This window comes from Sciurus carolinensis, chromosome 15 (assembly GCF_902686445.1).
Source record: "Sciurus carolinensis chromosome 15, mSciCar1.2, whole genome shotgun sequence".
Classification (NCBI taxonomy): domain Eukaryota; kingdom Metazoa; phylum Chordata; class Mammalia; order Rodentia; family Sciuridae; genus Sciurus; species Sciurus carolinensis.
The window spans coordinates 68,673,498-68,693,532 of NC_062227.1; the positions used below are offsets into that span (position 1 = coordinate 68,673,498).

Consider the following 20,035-nt stretch of genomic DNA (forward strand, 5'->3'; position numbering starts at 1 on the left):
AAAGAGTGTAGAGGCAAAAACTAAATATGAGTTTAAAAAAATGCTGAGATGCATGTATGTTCTTAATAAGCAGCTTTCGAAATATCAACCACAGCATTAAACATTGAAGAGAGTACATTCCAAAGTTAATACAGATAAATGGTATATAAGTGATAATGCCACAAAGTTATTCCATCAATGCCTCCAGGCTGATTCTAAACTTGGAAAAAAATACTTTCTAGTTTATTAGCCAGAGATTTCACTTCTTTTACTACTTGTCTATAGTTTTCCACCTTTGCTTTTTTTTTTTTTGTTTTAATTTTTTTAATGCCCCAGGATGTACAGATAATTCCCACATTCTACACCTGGAACTGCCCCCCCCCCTTGCAACCCCATAAGGTTTTCAAATAAAACCAAACTACAATGACAAGATAATGTTCTACATGTAAATCCATAGACATAGGTCAGTTAATCCATGGCACCTCTTCTCAATGCTTCCTTTAGGATTTATGACCCTCCCCAAAATCATTTAAAGCCTTGCTTTAAACCACACAGACAAGCTGGGGCCACCAATGCCCACGTGCAGCAGCCTGAAGGGCCTTAGCCTTCTCCTTCCCTCGCACCTGGTTGGGCTGTGGCTTCCCAGCTCTCGCCACGTCCCTCTGCCAGGAAAGGCAAAGGGCCAGCCTCCCTCCTTCCACAGTGATCAATGTCCTACGAAGGGGCTTGGCTCCCAGGATCCCGTTCCACGCTCTGGGTGGAGATGGCCGACTGGGAGGGCAGGAGGGTACCAGGCCCAGCCGGTCCACTATTGCTCTTTCTTGACAGCTCCATCAGCTCCCAAACATTCGGAGGCCACGCTGCTCTGCTGGACCCCTCTGAGGAGGCCAGCGAGTGCCCGCGCTCGGGCCCAGGGCTCAGGCCTCCAGGCTGGGGCACACGGGAGGTTCTGCAGGAGTCAGACTCTTAAACGCAGGCACTTGTGGCCGCCTGATGCTCTGGGTGACTGCAGCCTTCCTGATGCCAAAGAAGTCACCAAAATGTCCACTTCCTTGAATGCAGAGGATTCTGGTTCTTACTCAGACAGAGCCAGTATTCAGTATCCAAAATATACGAATATACACAATCAGGGCTTAAGGTACTGGATGATATTGTATAAACTGCTAAAACGCTTCTCGGCACAATTGGTAGCTTAAAAAAATACTTTCCTATGGTTTAAGGGCATTTTTCTCCTCACTGTCCTTCAGCGGGAAGTCTCACTGTACCACATCCATCTGAAGTTCCTAGTTTCTGTCCTCTAACTGGCTATGTACCATGTGAGTCACATGCAAATGTCTTTCTTTAGGCCAGGGGCAAACAGACTTCCCTCTAAGCACCCTGCCTCTGTAACCTCGCTGCCCCCCAGGACCCATGAATGCAAGTCAGATGAACGCCTTCACCCAACCTCCAGCAGCCGGCACCCCAGCTTCCCCCGCGGGCAGTGCCTGGCCCATCTGTTTGCTCCTCAGAGGATGGCTAGTCCAGTCCACGTGGAGAGCCTGTCCGGTTCTTGGGCACACCAGCAGGTGGAATCTCAGGTAGTGGTCCTTGGCCATTAGTGGTAGGGTTTCCAGAGACGGGAGTTTCGATGGGACTGTCTTAAATAAATAAATCTTTTTTCTTAATAATGTAAAAAATAAATGATATTTCCCTTTGGCAGTAAATAGCTGATTCGACGCTTTGCCTGAAAGCCGTGTGTGTGTGTGTGTGTGTGTGTGTGTGTGTGTGTGTGTTGCTTTCCTTTAAAGATACCATAACTTTGTTTCCTGGTACATTGCTGATTATGCATATTACTTCTACTGCTTTAGTGAACCTTTTGCATATTTGTTTGGGGCCGGCATGCAGACTTCACTTGTGGCCCAGGTAGGCCCCCAGGGTGATGCAGGCTCCCACCAGGGCCAGGCTGAGCAGAGTCTTCAGAGACAGCCAGGAGAAGTCAAACAGGGGCCGCACGCTGGGGCCGTACAGTTCCACGAAGGCGTCCTGCAGGGGGGAGGAGGATGGAAAAGAAAGCATTAGAAGGAGAGAGAGTGCAGCCAACACCCCCCTGTCCCAGAAGGGCCTCTGGCCACAGCAGCCTGGGCATCCTGAGAAGGGCCAGAGGGGACAGGAAAAGCACTTTCGGAGACAGTGGTTCGAAAGCCACTTTTTCACTCATTCAGAAAGTATTTTACTGGGAACTGTTTACATGACAGGCGCCTTAGAGATACAGCAGTGCATACAGTAGGCTAAAAGTTCTACCTCCTGAAGCTTTTATTTACTGGAACCGACAGGGCAGACTCACACAAAATAAATACCATAGAGCATCCTGGGTGCTGGAGAGGACGTGATGAGGAGAAATGTAGAAACACCAGACGGCTGGAAAACACCGGAGGCTCTGCAACTTCAGCTAGCATGGTCATTCATAAAAATAATAAAATGCAGCAATAGCAACAACTACCACGTGCTTACCGAGCACTTGCTGTATGCCAGGCTCTGTACCAGAAGCCTACATTATTTTTTTTATTCTTCATACAGATCCTAATTTCACTTTTTCCTGTTCTGAAGATTAAAAAAAAAAAAAATGTGCCAGCTTTTTGTGAAAGGTGACATGAGTCACAGGGCACCCTTGAGGGACGGAATGGCCTAGGACAAGCCCTTCGTGACTGCAGGATGCAATTTTGATGGTCACTGAGTTCACATCTAGAAATGTATTAAGACAGTAACTGAACAAATAGATAAGAATTTATGTAGGAAGTTATATATCACAATATTTTTATCATGACAATATAAACATCTGCCACTCACAGAGTTAAGGGGCAGGTGTGATAAGTGGCAGGGCCAGGATCTGAACGTGGGTGCAAAGCAGCGTCCTCACTCCACTGACAGCAGCTCTGTGGCGGCACTTGCTCCAGCAGAGCGCGGAGTTTGGACACAGGGCGTTTGACCAGTGGGTGCTGAGCCTCAGGACGCAGCGGGGTTCTCCCTGGGAACGGAAGCTGTTGAAGGGTTTTTCTCATGGGTGGCCGGACGGAACAACCACAAGCCTGTCTTTAACTCAAGTCATGAGGTCCACAAAGTATGGGTCAGTGGCGTGTCACTGGACACACAGGTCCCGGGGGAAGACAGGGACTTGTCCTCCATTCCTGTGGCTGCATCTGGAGTCTGCAGAACGCTGTAGCAAGGCTCCCTCTCTGGACCGTCTCATAAGGAACAAATCGTTGGATGCTATTCGATGCTCATTTCCTGGATTGGGGGAGGATTCTGTTCCACATTTGGACCCCATGACAATTTGGGAAATTCCCTGAATGAACATTTGGATATGGAAATTAGTAAATATCTTCTTTTTGTTTGGCACGACTTAATCAGATCTGAAGACATGGAAATGAGATATGGTTCCACACTGCTCCCAGCAACCTTGAATCGAAGCCTACAATTTCATTACAGGAAATAGTAGCTGCCTTGACTTTGGGCATCACTGTGGAGAGGAGGTTGTAACAATGTTGAGAGAGTTTTTGTTTGTGGGGAACAGTACTCTGTTCAGTTGTGTTTTTGAAGTAAATTCCTAGTGGGGGAACCAGGGATCATCTTTGTCTCCTCCAAGACTCTGGATACAATGTAGAAGCTTTGAAAATATTTGTTTAATGCATGATTAATGCTTTCTGAATTCAGTCTTTGGTTTGAGTTTGGTCTAACACTTTACCCGGATGTATACCCAGATGTATGTTAATCTGTAATCATTCCTTCTATATGTAAGAACCTCTGGGAATCCAGGAGAGGTCTTGAAGTAAAGATTTAAGATATTATTACGGGGAACTTCTTGCATCCTTAAATATAGATTCATGGTTATTTTTCATGAGAGTATAATATTTTGCCATTTACTCATATATATATTTGCCATACTTTTTTGGGGGTGGGGAGGGTTATTGGGGATTGAACTCAGGGGCACTCGATCCCTAAGCCACATCCCCAGCTCTATTTTGTATTTTATTTAGAGACAGGGTCTCACTGAGTTGCTTATTAGTGCCTCACTTTTTGCTGTGACTGGTTTTGGACTCACGATCCTCCTGCCTCAGCCTCCTAAGCTGTTGGGATTACAGGCGTGCCCCACCACGCCCAGTTTATATGCCATACTTTTAACTTAGGTCATTTTTAACATTAGCTATTGTAAACAATATTTTGATATATCTTTGTACATAATTGTAATCTATCTGTTTAGTTGCGTTTTTGAAGTAAATTCCTAGAAGTGAACTCAGCTGATCATTCGTCCATTCTGCATCTGCCATCCTGAAAGGTTCGGGCTGAGCCCTCCTCCCTCTCTCATGGCTACTCTGTGACCCATGCAAGGGTCAGGATGGTGGGTCCACTGAGGGTGATACTGGTCCCCACAGAACGTTTGGCAATGCCTGGAATCGCTTTTGGTTTTCATGTGGGTGGGGGAAATACTTGCATTTGGTGGGTAGAGGCCAGGGATGCTGTTCGACCTCCACGATGCACAGGATAACCCACCACGAAGAATTATCCAGCCCCCAAAGCCATAATGTGCAGGCTGAGAAACTCCAGTTTCAAAGAAGCCCCGTGATGGTGGAGGGACAGTCCCCTGGTGTGTCCACAGAGCCGGTCCACTAGCAGGGAGCTGGGGTCGGTTCTCTCAGACAAGTACCTGCCCGGCCGCTGGCTGCTCCCGACCTCTGGAGGTCCCAGACTCTTACCAGGAGCGGGCACAAAGGATTTCTTCTTCTTTTATAAGTCAATTGTTAAAAAGGTCTAAATTTGAGTCCTAGAAAGCCAGGCCGTGAGCAGGAGTGAGACGCACGTTTGGTGCTCCTGGGGTGCAGCCTGGTGCCATTGCCACGGGCTGCAAGCTGCAGCCTTCTCAGGCAGAATCTGCCTCTCACAAGACGCCCAGGTTGGCAGGCACAGCTGCGAACACCTCCCCTCCCCTCCTTCTCCCGGAGGGAGGGATGGGCTCGAACCCCACAGCCCGGCCGAGTGTCACCTGATTTGCTCAGGGCAGCAGCGTGGCTGTCCGCAATCTGGCAGACACTGAGCACATCAAGGTTGGATCCTGAATTCTTTAGTCACCAACAGTTTTCTCTGACAAAACGAGACTCGATATGGAGCCATCATGGGAAAGCAGGCACAGACTCCAGGAGGCATCTCCCCCCAGCATGCCTGGTCCACAGTATGGGAGGCTGTCCCTCATGCCCGGGCTCCCGGAGCTGGGTAACTCCCGGGGGCCCCACACCCACCACGGCGCTTCTGATGGACGGTACAAGTTGCCTCTCACACACATTACAGAGAAATGTCACTCTGGGAGTGAGAAGAGTGAAATCGGTATCTCTTGACCCAAAGAATGGCACTTGGGTGTGTTCCAGCTCAGGGGTCTGCAAAGGGCACTGAACTTGGAGAAAAGTCCAGGCAAAAGGCAGGCTCTGTTTTTATAAATGTATGGCCTTGAGCAATATCACCCAACCCTGAGCCTTATTTACTTCCCCAGTGACCATAAAATCGGCGGTCGTGAGGGTTAACGTGGGTTGCTCCAAGCCACCTGTTGGCATGGTGGAGGACCAAGTTGCCCTCGGGAGACCAGCTCTGGCTGTTCTCCGCCAGCCCTTCCCCTCCCGGGGCCGGGGTTCTGATGAGGGATGGTGACTTCTAAAGAAATGACAAGTTAGAACACACACGCTCCGTGTTCTGGTTGAGGGTGAGGAGGGACAGCCAAGCCCCTCCCCACACCTTATGGATGGACAGGCTGCAGGGTGGGGGTGGGGGGGCAGTCAGCCCCTGGGGGTTGAGCCCGGCCCCTAACTTTGCTCTCAAGTGATTCTAAGGGCACCAAGGAGACCCTGCGGTTTCAGGACTGGACACCCCTGAGGCCACTCTCAGAGGGAATCTTCTTGCTTTTTCAAACACCCTGATTAAGGCGATTTCCGAAGTCTGTCTGAACAGCCTGTCATTATTTATTTAAGTTTGAAAGCTGTTTTAAATAAACACAAGCTCGTTTTATGTATTAAAAGCAACAATGAGGGAAAAAGAAAACCTGGGCCCTCCCCACGTGATTCTGACAAAATCCTTGCCCAGATATTGAGGGGGGGGGCATCCCTTGCTGGTTTCTGGGCTGGTGAGGGTCACACCTCCTCAGGGATGTGCAGGGCTCCCACTCGAGGGTTCCTCTGGCCCTTGGCTGGTCCCCCACCTCAGACAGGAGGCAGCCGGCTCCAGCTCTGGGTGCTTCTTGGACAACTGCTTCTTCACAAGCTTGAAATGCAGAGGCCACGGGTGGTCTCAGACTGAATTTCGCTCAAGGTGGCCAAAGCAGGGAAATTCCCAGCCTCAGATCCTTGCTGTGGGGTTGGAGGGAAGCCCAGGAGGTGTAGACGAGAACAGGTTGGTGCCAAGACTCCTCAGTTGGCCAGGGTCCTCCTCCCTCCTGCATCTGGGCAGTCACGGGCCTCGGTGGGTCTTTCGGTCTCCTTTCTCTGTCTCTCTCGTGCGCATGCTACACGCACACCCCAACTCCCTTGAGGAAGCCCCGATTTTCCTTTTCCACTCAGAACCCTTCAAAAAGTATCATCTAAACCTGATTGCAAGTGAAATGAAATAAAAATGATCCAGTCAGATGGGTGAAAATGGAATAGATGTGATTCCGAAGGCTGAGAAGGATGGGGCTGGGTCAGGGTGGGCAGCCAGGACGCCCCTGGTAGTCCATGGGTTCCTGTCAGGGCAAGTGGAGTGACCCTCTGAACTTGGTGATGTTTATCAGAAGGCTTAGGAATATTATCTTTTTATTAGTAATCCCACTTTTAGTTATTTACCTCAAAAAATAATGAAATACCCAGGTTGTGTATAATAGTAAAACCCTGGAAGCAACTTCAAACACCTGAAAATATGACAGACACATCCACTCTACCGAATGCTGTCCCTCTGAACGAAGTTGCCTTAACGCAGCCTAGATCCCAGCAATGGCGACGGATAACACTCTCCCAGGCTCGACCGTCCCAGGGTGCGCCTCGGCTGGGCTTCCTGGCATTGCTGAAGACCCCCTCCCACCACTGGTGCAGTTCTAAATGCTTGGCTCCCAAACCACTGAGCGACCCCTCGGCCTTGGCCAGGCCTCTTCTCTGTCCCTCTCTGTGACGGCTCCACAGGCCACCGCCTTTCTCACTCTGTCCCCACGCTCTCTGCGGCTAATGCCACCCCTGCTGCTCTGAGCAAACTGGAGCTCCTCTCCTGGCCCGCCCAGCGCCCTGCGTCCTTCGCCCTGATCCCACTGGCTTCCGATTTCAACTTCGTCCTTCCTCTGTCTCTTCTTCCATGGCACAGGCATGTTCAAATGTCCTAAAAACGTCCTTGCTGACCTGCAAATCACCCAACCACCATCTTGTCTCTTTCTCCTTCCGGGGGAGCTGCGACACCGCCCGTCAGTCACCCCTACCCTGAAGCCCACCCAGTCTGGCTTATTCCTCTCTGTGCCTCCGAGACTCCCATGGAGGTCACGGACGCCTTCCACGAGGCCAGTTCCATTGGGTGCGTTTCAGGTCCCTCGCGGGGCGCCTTCGTCACCGGCAGTCTCACAGGACTCTGCTCTCCTCAGCCTCCTCCAGCCTCCGGGAGGATTCCTTACGGTCTCCTTCGTGGGCATCTCCTCTGCCTGCCTTGATCTGATGCCCCTGGCTTCTGTCTGGACCCTCTTCTCTCTCTTTGCAATCTCCTCCCTTCTTCTCATTTTAAATGCTGTCCCTAGAACGAGATCCCTGAGACCTTTCTACCAGCCCTGCCCTCCACTCTAACCGCTGGACTCCCATTCCAGTTGCTGCCTAAGATGTCCCACAGGACGTCACACTGGCCAGCATGTTCCGGATGGTTCCCCTTCCTCACCCCCACTTCACTCATCACTAAATCCCAGTGTCGTAGGTCAGGACCCCAGACCCTAAAACAGAGACTGACTGTAAGCAGCCTATTTGGGAGACTTGCCAGGACAGCACAGCAGGGGAGGCAGAGGGGCGAGGAAGGGGAAGCACCGTGCAGGGCTCCTCACCCAGCATCCCTGCTGCTGGCGCTGCAGCGTGCTCCCCCGGGGAAGTCTGGCGGGTGGAGGACGTGCACCTGCCATCATCCCACAGAGGGCTGGACATCGGCACCTGGTGGCCTGCGGGCTGAGGGCTGCCCTGCCTTAGGCATCAGGGCCGCTCGCTTCCACCCATCCTGGGGGAGCAGGCTCCAGGGGTCAGAGGAAGCTGCAGGGGCAGGGCTGCAGACTGTCCCTAGCTGGAGGTGGAGTCGGGGAAGGCTGCAGGGTAAGGGAAGGGCGCAGGAGGGGGGCAGGGTGAGGGAGGGAGGCACACGCCCCACAGCGGAGGACAGCGGCCTCGTGGCCGCCGGGGAAGTGGCGATTCTCCTGACACCAGACTTGGCTCTGAGTAAAAGGGGAAGCGAGCACACGCGAGGAAGTGCGGGCTCTTTTCTACCTGAATAGAGCAGCTGGTGAGGAAGTGACTCCATTTCCCCCTTATCACTGGCTGGGCAGGATTTCCTCTGCCGCCACATTGTGCTGAATGAGCCTGGAGGGTTCCGTGGGCAGGACAGGGTGGCTCTGGCAGTTGCATGTTTGCTTCTGTCCCCTGGGACTCTTCCTCCCGCACTGCACCCTCCCTGTACTCCCAAAATATTGATTCCAGGTTTAAGGGAAAAGGAAAGGGAAAAAATAACCCTTGAGCATGTAACCGAAGGCCACACAGCTGTCTGGCCTGGAGGTCACCAAGAGACACTCCAGGCGTGAGAAGCACCTCTCTCCCGTCTCCAAGGCTTCCAAGCGTGGCTCCCCAAAGCCTTCTCCAGCGAAGGGGTTGATTAAGAGGAACTCTGAGCCCAAGGGAGGGGCCAGATGAATCACAGGCCAACATACAATGAAACCCAGCCTAAGCGTCAGTTGGATGTAGCTAGAAAGCTGCTGGACAAGAGGAGATGAAGAACCCCAACAAAACAAAACCAAAACTTGTCTGCCTACCACAGTCGGTTCAGTGATGTTTTGGTATGTTGTGTTATGCAAATTTAGTTGAGCATGCAAATAAGGCAGGGGACCTGGAGCCAGGGAGGTTGAGAAGTGAGAAGCCCCATGGCTGCTTCCTTTCCTGAGCAGGCCACAGTTGGAAAACCATTCGCAAAGCTATCTTCCATGCTCCAGAGACTCTGCAGCCATTGGGTCGCATCAAAGGATAACTGGCCATGTCCACCTGCTGGAGGAGACCAGAGTCCAGCGCTGGCCAATCCCCAGGGCAGTCCCAGAGGACCCCTTCCCTGGTGCTACCCAGGCAGGAGGCGCTACCCAGAGAGAAGCAAATCCCCTGAGCTGCCGGAGCTATGCAAATATCACAGGGAGGGTTACCCAGCCACCTGCAGACCCAGGTCCCTCCCACAAGGAGGTGGTCAGTCCAGGACTGCAAAAGACGCATATGGAAATGAGCAAAGAAGTGCACTCACAGCAGAGTGTGCTAAAATATGCTAACAAGTCTGCTGTTGACTCACCAGGTTCGAGTAACAAGCCTTGGCAAGAGTCAGAGGCCTGCCAAGACCAGACCCAAATCCCATTTTGACTTGCTTATTGAGGAAAGCTTTAATGGGAGTGAGTCCCCAGTTCGAGAAAGCACCGTGTGTGTAGGTGGGATGGTCCTGCAGGGCCCCGGCCGCAAGGACAGGGAGCTGGCTGTTTCTCAGAGGAGAGCAGGCTGTGGTGCCCGGGGAGGGCCCTGTCCCCGGCATCTCACGCCCACCAAGGTCCCAGGAACCTACCCTCCAGTGTTTTGGCTTCAGAACAAAGTTTCTTCCTTTTTCTTCCTTACCTTCCTCATTCCATGGTCTCCTTTTGGCTAGAGCTGCTGAGTGCCCTGCATTTTCAGGCACTCAGATCTTAGGACATTGTGTTGCGTATGGAACTATGTGAAGCAAAAAACTTAATTATTACAACTCAGTGATTAAAAAGATAACTAGCCCCAGTAAAAAATGGGCGAGGCACTTCAACAGACATTTCACCAGGAAAAGATGCTCAAGATATTTGTTATCAGGGAAGCAAAAATTGAAGCCACAATGAGATATCACTTCACACCTACTGATGTGACTGTATAAGTTTTTTTTTAAAAGGACAATAACCATGTTGGTAAGGATGTAGAGAAACTGGAATCCTCACATCGACAAAATGGTACAGTTACTATAAAAAACTGTTTGGTGGTTCCTCAAAAAGTTGAAAACAGAGCTACCACATGACCCAGAAATTCATTTCCTAGATATATGCCCAAAGTAATTGAAAACATATGTTCACACAAAAACTTGTGCATGGATATTCACATCAGTATTACAGTCCCAAAGTGGAAATGACCCAAATAGCCATTAACTGGATAAAAGGACTAACAAAAGGTGGTCTATCCATGTGATGGAATATTATTCAGCCATAAAAAGGGATGAAGCACTGATAGTCGCTAAAACAATCAGTGAACCTTGGAAACATTATACTAAATGAAAGACGCCCAGCTCAGAAGGTCAAAAACTGCATGTGCCACTTGCACAAAGCGTCTAGGTCAGACCATGGAGACAGAGCAGAGGAGTGGTTGCCAGGGCCTGGGGAAAGGGAGGATAAGGGAGCTACTACTAATGGATACAGAGTTTCTTTTGGGAGTGATGAAAAAAATTCTGGAGTTAGATAATAGCGATGGGTGGAAAGTCTTGCGAATATGCTCAAGACCAATGAACTAATCGCTTTAAATCTCCATTTATAAGCTTTAATTACATTTCTTGCCTTCATGATAGGGGATAGGCTGTTTTTACACCACGTGGATGTGGACAGTGTGCTAGCTTATTCTGTAAGCCCTGCTCCCAAGGACGTAGGGGCGGGGGAGTCCTTGGGTTGGAAACCCACTGTTATCCTCCAACAAAAAAACAAAAACCCAACAAAGAAAGCGTAGGTGGTGGCCTCATGGGTGAAGGTGATCTGGACAAGAAGTCGGGCCACTAGGTACCTGTCTGACCCTCCTCCTTGTGAGGTGAGCTGCCCCCTTTTCCTCCTGGCCATAGATACCCTTCGTCTGAAAACTGCTCCGCCGTCTGGGTGTAGGTGGTCGTCTGTGGATGTGATCTGGATGTGCTAATGCACATCAGGAACTGTGCTTCCATGATGCTGCAGACGGAGGAGCTCATCCTCTGGGAGTGGACCCTCTCCCTTCTCTGCTCTGTAGTTCTCCTTTCCCCCAAACCCACACCTGACCTCGAACTTCCTGTGCTTTGGCTCCTCTGCTGGGCCTTCTGGTTGGAGTGCCTCCTCTCTCCAGCAAGGTAACCAGGCTGCCGTGCCCCTGATGTGTGAGCGTCTGTGCTTACAGTCTCTCTTCTTGATGAACAAAGCTAGGTTTTTAGTCCCGCAGGCCCTTCCCTGGCCATGCCCACCCCATGTTTCTACAGAGGCTCTGGCTTCTCAGGCCAATTTTTGTTTTTAAGCAATAGGGTCTCATTATGTTGCCAGGCTGGTCTTGAATTCCTGGCCTCAAGCGATCCTCCTGCCTCAGCCTCCCAAGTAGCTGGGATTACAGGCATAAGCACCATCAGGCCTCGCTCTCAGGCCAATTTTAATTTGAACTAGAAAAGCCATTGTGACTCAGAGTGGAAAGTAGGTGGGAAGTTTTGCTTATCCTCAGAGTTGAACAGGACGGTCCACAGCCTGATGTGAGCTGGGGATTCCACTCACAGATCAGCATTTGGAACAGCCCCACCAGCCGTCCTTCTTGGGGTCTGGAGCTACAGGTGTGGTTATCCTCATTACCTGCTCCCTGGTGTCCATTCCTGTGTTAAGTAGGAATACGATCCCTGTGCACTCTGCATGACCAGAGTGTGGCTCAGGGCAGGCGAATGTGCTCTCCCTGTAGGTCTCTACTGGCCTGGCTCTTGGTGCCCCCCTGTGCCTGCTCGGTGGCCGGCTCTGTGTGGTGCGGCCAAGCCTGCCACTCCATGCCTGCCGCTGCAAGAGTTAATTCATGAACATATGCCAGAAATGGGAACTGAAAGCAGATGCTTGCTGAGTTCTGCAGCCTAGCCTAATCACTGTCATCGGAACTCGCTGCTGGGGGCGCACGGGAGGGGCCCTGCGATTCAACCTGGAGGGCCGGAGTCGGCGGGCCAGTGCCTGATCCTCACTTGTTGAAATCAGCAAGTGCTGACTGAGGCCGGGGGTGGCAGGCAGTACAGAGAAGCTGCATTTCCTAATGGGAACTTGCTGAAAGTGGCCTCCATCCTGGAGGCGCAGCAGTCAGAGTGAAAAGAGCAAAGCAGAAGCATTTGAGCAGGCGGCACCTGCAGAGCTGGGCACTGGCAGCTTCCGGCCAAGTCTTAGGGGACCTGCTCTACTGAAGGCTCCCAGCCTGCTCATGTCCCATGTCCCATCCACGCCCCCCGAGACATCGACCTCAACACACATCTCCAATTCTGCAGCCGAGTGAGCCATTCGTTCTGTGATGATCCAAATGACAGAGATGAGCCCCCAGCAGCTCAGGGGGCAAGCGCCTGGGAAGCTCAGGGGGATCCAGCCATCCACAAGAGGAGAGCAATGACATCCTCTGTGCTCCGGGGGAGGAGCCGACAGACGCCGTGAACTCTCAGTGTGCTCCGAGTGGGCGTGCTAAGGAAGAGCTGCTTTCATTTTGGAGTTGATGATTTAGTTCAGTTCACCTGGAAAGACTCAACATGAATAAAACCAGATGCATCTCAAGGCACACCGCCTGGCTCTTTGACAATCCTCTTCCTTCCTCAACAGACAGTCTTCCTGTGCCCAGAAAGGACAGCAGACCTCTCTATCACCAGGAAAAGGCAAAGTCTTTGTCAGTGGCCACAGCTGTTCGTCCTGGGACGAGCGAGCGCCCAGTGGGGTCGGGTGTAGCTCTGGACTTGGACTCATCACTCTGTGAACAGATGTGTCGGAGGGGCCTCTCTGCATAGACGCCTACGAGAAGGGCCTCCCACCATATGCTTCCTGCTGCCACAACTATATGGCCATATATACAGAGAGAGAGAAAGAGAAAGAGAGAGAGAGAGAGAGAGAGAGAGATCCTGAAAGCAATCATGGATGAGCTTTAAATGGGAGAAGGGACTGAAAAATCTTCCATCGGCAAAACCTCCATGGGGGCAGTTGACAGCTGGCTGACCTGACACAAGGACGCTCCCACAGTGAAGCGAGCCTGCTGTGGACATGAGCAAGGTCAGAAACCCACACATGCCCACCATGCAAGGCCTGCCAGTGTCATCAGCAATGGGCACTTAAAACGAGCGCAGCTGGACCCTGGGGGACCTTGACTTCCACAGCAACGTGGGCTCAGCACGGACCAGACACATTAGCAGCTCACAGGGGAGCCTGCAGGGTCTTGCCTGCAGAAGGTGCTCGTGTATTTGCTGGCTGGACTTGAAATGGGATTTAATCACGCCACTGGGCCTTTGTGCACTGACCACTCCTGAGGCAAAAGGCAGAGCTGGGACTTCAGGACTGGACTGGAAGGTCAGGGGTTGGTGCCTGTGTCTTTTTCTGCGTGGGATCCTGCAGCAGCTGCCACTGCTCAAACCCTTGAGTCAAGTTCAGTGATGCGAACGTTTACTGAATGTGAGCCTCGTGCACCGCATTGTGCTAGATGTCCAGGGGAACTCGAGAGTCCATGGCTCTGTATGACGAGCTCCTCAAGGCAGGGCTGAGATCCTACTCATCACCAAAGTCAAGTACTCGCTTGATGACGCTATTCCAGTGAGACGACCCAGCGACGTTCACCCCAAAGGTCTCAAGAAGAAGCTCAAGGGCTAGGGAGATAGCTCAGTCAGTAGAGTGCTTGCCTTGCAAGCACAAGGCCCTGGGTTCGATCCCCAGCACCACAAAAAAAAAAAAAAAAAAAAAAAAAAAAAAGAAGAAGCAGCTCAAGTTTGAGTGGGCAAAAGCTTCAGAAGGGACCTTAGGTATGGCAAATTGCTATTTCCATGGAGGAAACAGACCCCTTGACCAATCCTGCATCCATATGAAGGTGGTTTTCATAACAGAATCGGTGCAGGTTTTGGATAGACCTTCCTAGCCCAGCATGGCTCTTCTCTTATGAGTGTGACCCTGTTCCTCTGGCTCAGATCTGACCTCTGGACATATCTGAATCAAGCAAGCATGTGGCAGTCACACTATTCATCAAAGTATTTAGTCAGTGTCTACTTTTGGCCAGATGCTAAATCTGAGATGTGGAGAGAGAACTAACTGTCGTGCCAAGCCCTAGAGGTGATTTTTATAAACAACATGACAAAAAGGGGACTGCCATCAGAGAGTCCCAGGACCTGCCCAGAGCCACACGGTTCAGAGTAGCAGAGGTGAGATTTGAGTCTAAGGCTGTCTAGCTCCTCGCACGTGCTTTTTCAACCGATTACCTTCTGAGAAAGATGTACGAGACCCAGTCCTTAGAGAGACAAGCAATTAATGGGAGAAGTTAAACAGGAAGTCCCCAAGAGTAAAAGGGACGGCTGAATAAATGCATCAAGAGTTTTGAAGATGGGGTGGAGGGGACACAAGGTAAGACAGACTGAGCCTTGAGGACTTCAACCAGAGGAAGGAAAACTGGGGGTGGCACTTCGGAGCATGGGATTAGTGTGGGAGTCTGGGGCCACCTTGTGCGGGTGCCAAAGCCAGCTGGTATATGCAGGCAGGGGCAAGTCAGAGTGAACAGGGCTGTACTGTCAAAAAGAAGACCCTGTGATCATGAGGGCCCACGAGTCACAAGAACCTCCTCGCTACACCCGCCCCAGGCACTGTGTAGAACTCGATCCCACGGGAACGTGTGTGGCACGCTCTGGAATCCCCTCAGTCTGTGGTTTGGCATGTGCCATCTCAGGAGTATTGAAAATGCTGTAAGGTACAGACACAAATCCCAAAGGAGGAATTCTTTCCTTATAATTCAGGAAAAGCCCTCCTACTTACAGGATTGTTTCCCAAGGAATTCCTGAGTGTGAAGGAGAATAAAATCTCCCTAAGTCACAAGGTCAAACAAGTCCACTCTGTCGCCTGTGCAGGCGATTCAGATAGGTGGCCCAGAGCTTTCAAACTGGCAACCGGACTTTCATGCTCTCAGGAGAACAGCTCAGTTGTTTTCACTGAATTGTGTCCACAACGTGCAAGGACCAGGACAGTTGCCACCCTGTGGACACAGGGGCTGAGGGAGGCATCCCCAGTGCACCTGTCCTCCCACTCCTGCTCAGCCTGTAGCGCATGGTGTTTTCCTGCAGCTGGCTCTCCTGCTCCTGGCGACCAGTAACAGTGCTCTCTGCTGACCTTGAATGCAGCCTTTCTCACCATGTCACTACGGCAGAGACCTCGGAATTCCTGGGACCCCGACCGCAGAGCAAGTCACGAGAACCCATCTGTGCTCACTGAGCACTTAATCCTTTAATGTTAGGTTTGCTTCTGGAAGGCTGGAAGGTTGTGGGGCAAGTCGGAGGTTGTCGCAGACCCACCTAACAAGTCAGAGGTCCTTTCTCTGATCATCTCAGGAGTCATGTGCTGAGAAAGTTGACAGTGCAAATTCTCTAAAATGCCCAATTAAAGACTAACAAACGGAAGCAGAATCACAGAGTCCATCACAGCTGTCGGCCTGCGGCCGGGAACTCAGCTCCACCTCACATGGGAGGCCTTCACACTGGCTCCGCAGGGTGACCAAATAGCCAGGTGTAGGGGAGACAGAAGAGGCTGGACATGGCCAGGTCCTCTGAGACCTCTGGACCTGGTTCCCTGGCCCCCATGGTACCGGACTGGTCGCCTCTCCATGCCCCATCCCTTCCCCTGCTCCAGTTCCCTGTCTTGTTCTCCTTGTGTCTGTCTTGGTCTAGAACTGGCCTGCTCTGAGTTTTCTGGAAGACAGCAATTCTCTGCCCCCTCAGACACAGAAAGGGGAAAGTGCTAGCTAAGGGAACAAGCGCCATCTCTGCCTGTCTGGGGAAGGCCCACTGCCCGGGGCCTCCTGCCCTCCTCCTGGTACAAGGACTCTGGGCGTGGGCCTGATGGCCGGGCTGTACTTGGACCCCAGGAAGTGGCGTGACACAACACGAGGCATCCTCGTGCTATCCGAACCACTGACCTTGGAAGGCAGAGAGGACGCCAAGCCTGCGATCCAGGCTGCGTCAGCCTGAGGCTGGTCCTGCGGACCTCTGTTAACCCTCGCGGAGCTAAATGCTGGCGATGTAGCTTTGGGAGAGCTGGAGAGGGGTTTGTGTCAGGTACAGGAGGGGAGCAAAAATATCCAACTCTCATGTTTTCTTTGTGTGTTTTCACCTCTGCCAAATTCTTGAAATTCTTCAGTCTTACAATTTTATGTGCTTTTCATTTCCGTTTGAACCTGAAACATCATTTAAATGCCTTTGGAAGGAAACTTAACCTATTGAAATACTCTGGAAAACTGTGAAAAAATATTAGGGTTATTCCATATGCACCTGGAGGGTTTTAAGAGAATTTGACCCCTAGGTTCAAGTTCATGGTTGATGGATTACAGATTCAAACAGGCTTGTTTTACTAACTTGGTGTATCACTTGAAAATGGTGATTTTATTAAGGGTGATTTAAAATATTAAACAATTATAATTTCATTGCCCTTATGTCTATAAAAACTTCGGGAGGGAAAGCAAAAATGTCTGGCAATACACACAACTTTTCAAAGGCAGGAGCCTGAACTGGGCTGCACCGCTGGCTCAGCAGCTCCTCCGTTATCCCAGATGCATAACTGCAGCTAATCTGAGGTCTTCTGTTGCATCACAGTCCACAGAGGGGCAAGTTGCAGGGACTCAGTGTCAATCACTGCTCTCACAGGCCCTCTTTGCTATCCAGGGATTCACCTCTTTGGGTTTCAAAAACCCATTTGTAACAGGTAAGAACGACCCATATCCTTGTGAAGGCCATGTTGGTTCTAAGATGATAGAACTGTATTCCCAGACTCCATTTGATATTTTGTGCATCAAAAGCAGGGAGGAAGAAAGGGCTAAGCAATTGGGAGGATGGGGAACAGGATACTTTGTAGCCCTCTTGCTTCTCATTAAGCCACAGAGTAGCCATTGCATCCATTACTGCTACAAAGAGAGGCCTGGATCCTAGAGGTGGTTTTACTAGAGGAACCTGGACATGACCTACTGTAATGCAGAACCTAGGAATGTGCCTGACATTCCAGACATCAAAAGAGGCATTTGCCAAAACCTCTAAGGCACCAAAATTAGAATCCCAGGCAGGGTTTCTGAAGCCTAATGACTTCTGCTTAAGAATCTACGCAGTGGGGCTGGGTTGTGGCTCAGTGGTAGAGTGCTAGCCTATCACCCATGAGGCCCCAGGTTCGATCCTCAGCACCAAATAAAAATAACATAAAGGTATTGTGTTCACCCACAACTAAAAATAAATACATTTATTTAAAAAAAAATCCACACAATGGCTATTGAGGACATAATTCACGTGCAACCAAGATCATTAATGCTGAGATGTTTTCATGAAAAGTTAAAGGGTGCCTTGCTGAGATGTGTCCAACTTACCAGTCATAAATAATATTCACTGCTGGTGGTAACTCATGGTAAGTGAAGCCATCAGCCAGAGGTACTGTGCAAAGGTTTCCTTTCTAGTTTCTCAGTAGGTAGAGCGCCATATGCTCCTTGAGATTCCTTTTGACCCCTCAGGTGGTAGTTCTTATATTTCCTCCAATATCATATTGAACAGAAACTTCATTTCCCAAATCTTTTCTCAGAATGTTCCTTCTCATTCTGTACCACCCCACCTTGAGCATCAGGAAAAATCTGTCTGTCATTTGTGGATTATCAGACTGTGGGAAATTTGTTTTTTGAACTTCAGGAGATTGTTGAGCTCCTTTTCTTTTTTTCTATTTAACTTCAATAACTCAAAATTGGTTTAGATCCATTACATCAACTTTGGCATGTACAAAGAGTGAGAGAAAAGAAGGCTTTGAAACCAAAAGAGAAGAATATCTACTTTCCCTCTCTCTCTTTTTCCATTTTTATTAAGACAGTATTTTTTTCCTTTTAACTGGATGATGTATACTTATAACATTCCAGGAAAAAAGTGTCAGTGATATGCAAGTCATAATAAAATAAAAAAAAAAGAAATGCAATTACAAAGGACAGAGAACTACATCATTTTTAGTATGAACTGCCCAGAGGAAAATCTAATTTCAAAAATTACCAGCACCATATAAATGAGATGATAATATAACAAAGATTTGTTATTTTAAAATTAGCTGTATCCTTAATCTTTTTGGCTCTTAGACTTTTATCTTGTTTTTTAAAGGCCAAAATCTGGCCAGATAAGGAATAAATCTCAGAAACACACACTGCTACATCACAAAGTGGCAACAGAGTTTCCTGGCCTGTGGCCTGTTGCCTGGAACATAGTAGGACCAAAAACCTCATTGTTGAATAAAAAGAGTGAACATCCATTAAAGATGAAACAGTACCCACTCTGTCCCATAGATACAGCAGAGACAAATACCCATGGCACACTGCAGTTGATAAAGTGCTTCTGCACCTCTCACAACACAAAGGTAAGTTATTGTGGTCACCCCCATTTTACAGGTGACCCAGAACATACAAAACTTTTTCAAGGACACATTGTCAATCAATAGTGGAATCAAGACTCAAAACCAGCAATTCCAACATAAGATATTTTGCCTGTTCATTCTATCATAAGGTCTCCCCGGACAAAGTTGTGAGTCCCAGCTGACGGGTCCAGGGATGAGATGTCACAGGCTTGAATACAGCAGGGACTGGCTAATTTATAATATCTGTGTCTCTTCAATAATGTTTACATTATTAGAAAAAAAAAAAAAAAAAGCAAGCACATTTATATGATAAATGCCAGCTGCCGTAGGTGGTCTTTGTCATACTTCTGGCTCAACAAGATGTGATTCTACCACACTCAACCCATGTGAAAAGAAGTTGGAATCATTCATATATTTGTAGCAAAAACCCAAACAACAATGCAGTAACACAGACTTCATTTAAAAGCCTTTTCTTCTCAGGCATGAAAATAAATCACAGTTATGCTGGTGACCTGGCAGAGGGTGAGTGGCGAGGAGGAAGGAGATGTGACTAAAGATACCAACTTCTAGTCCTTCATCTAGTTTTTTTTTTTTTTGTTTGGAATCCAGCACAATGCTTAACCATATGGCTCTCTGAAGAAAGGGTTTCCTTGATATACATAAGGATTTTAGATTTAGGGAGAGAAGTTTGCTTTGTCCAGATCCTGTTGTCCGCCATTTTGCCTGGGTCAGTCAGACAATGAAAGAAGTGGGGATGTGGAGGAAAGATTGCTACATCTAGTTCTCCCATTCAGTAACACCTACCTCAAGAGCAGGGCTCGCCAAAAGCATTCTGCTCTCGCCTTCCAGAAATCAAAGTGTATAAGAAAAGAAAATTAAAAGAAAAAAAAAAAAGGGGGGAAATTGTTGTAGACCTGGTAGGGCCCAAAGAAAAACAGAAAAATCCCTTCTCAGTCCATCAGGCATTACAATTATTTACTCTTTTGCTGTGATGTACTGTAACTCTTAAAATTTCCCTATCTCTTTTAGTTCACCCCCACTTTCTCCCAGCAGTGTCTTTGTCCCATCAGTCTTCTCTCGAGTTATATTCCCCTGACCCCGTGAAACCGTCACCGCTAGCCTTCCCTGTGCCCCCCAGCCTGCCACAAGCTCTAGACCTGGACTCCTGCTCTACTTCCCAGTGAACTGTTTAGTCTGATACTCCAGCTGACTCCATGTACGGATGAAGAAGTAGATTTAAATATGAGTTCCTAAAAAAAGCTGGAGCTTAGTGAACACATTTTTGGAGAGCTTCTAGCAGTAACATTTCTAGGAATGTTGGACTGCCACTTAAAATATGATGCTTCGGAAGGAGCTTTCCAGGTTGGAGCTCCAACCCCCACCGGCAACTCCTGTCTACATTTTCAGTCTGACAGATGACTAAGATTACTAAACTGTGTCTCCACCGAAAAAGCAAATAAGCTA

At 49.4% G+C, this 20,035-nt stretch overlaps 1 protein-coding gene across 1 annotated transcript in view; it reads right to left on the reverse strand.

Annotated features, from left to right (window-relative positions):
• Nucleotides 1-271: 271 nt before the first annotated feature.
• Bcl2 (BCL2 apoptosis regulator) overlaps nt 272-20,035 on the reverse strand; it is a 165,513-nt gene continuing 145,749 nt past the window's right edge. The window contains exon 3 of the mRNA XM_047526569.1: nt 272-2,001. Coding sequence (XP_047382525.1) covers nt 1,867-2,001 — 135 coding nt within the window. The 3' untranslated portion in view covers nt 272-1,866. The remainder of the gene's footprint in view (nt 2,002-20,035) is intronic.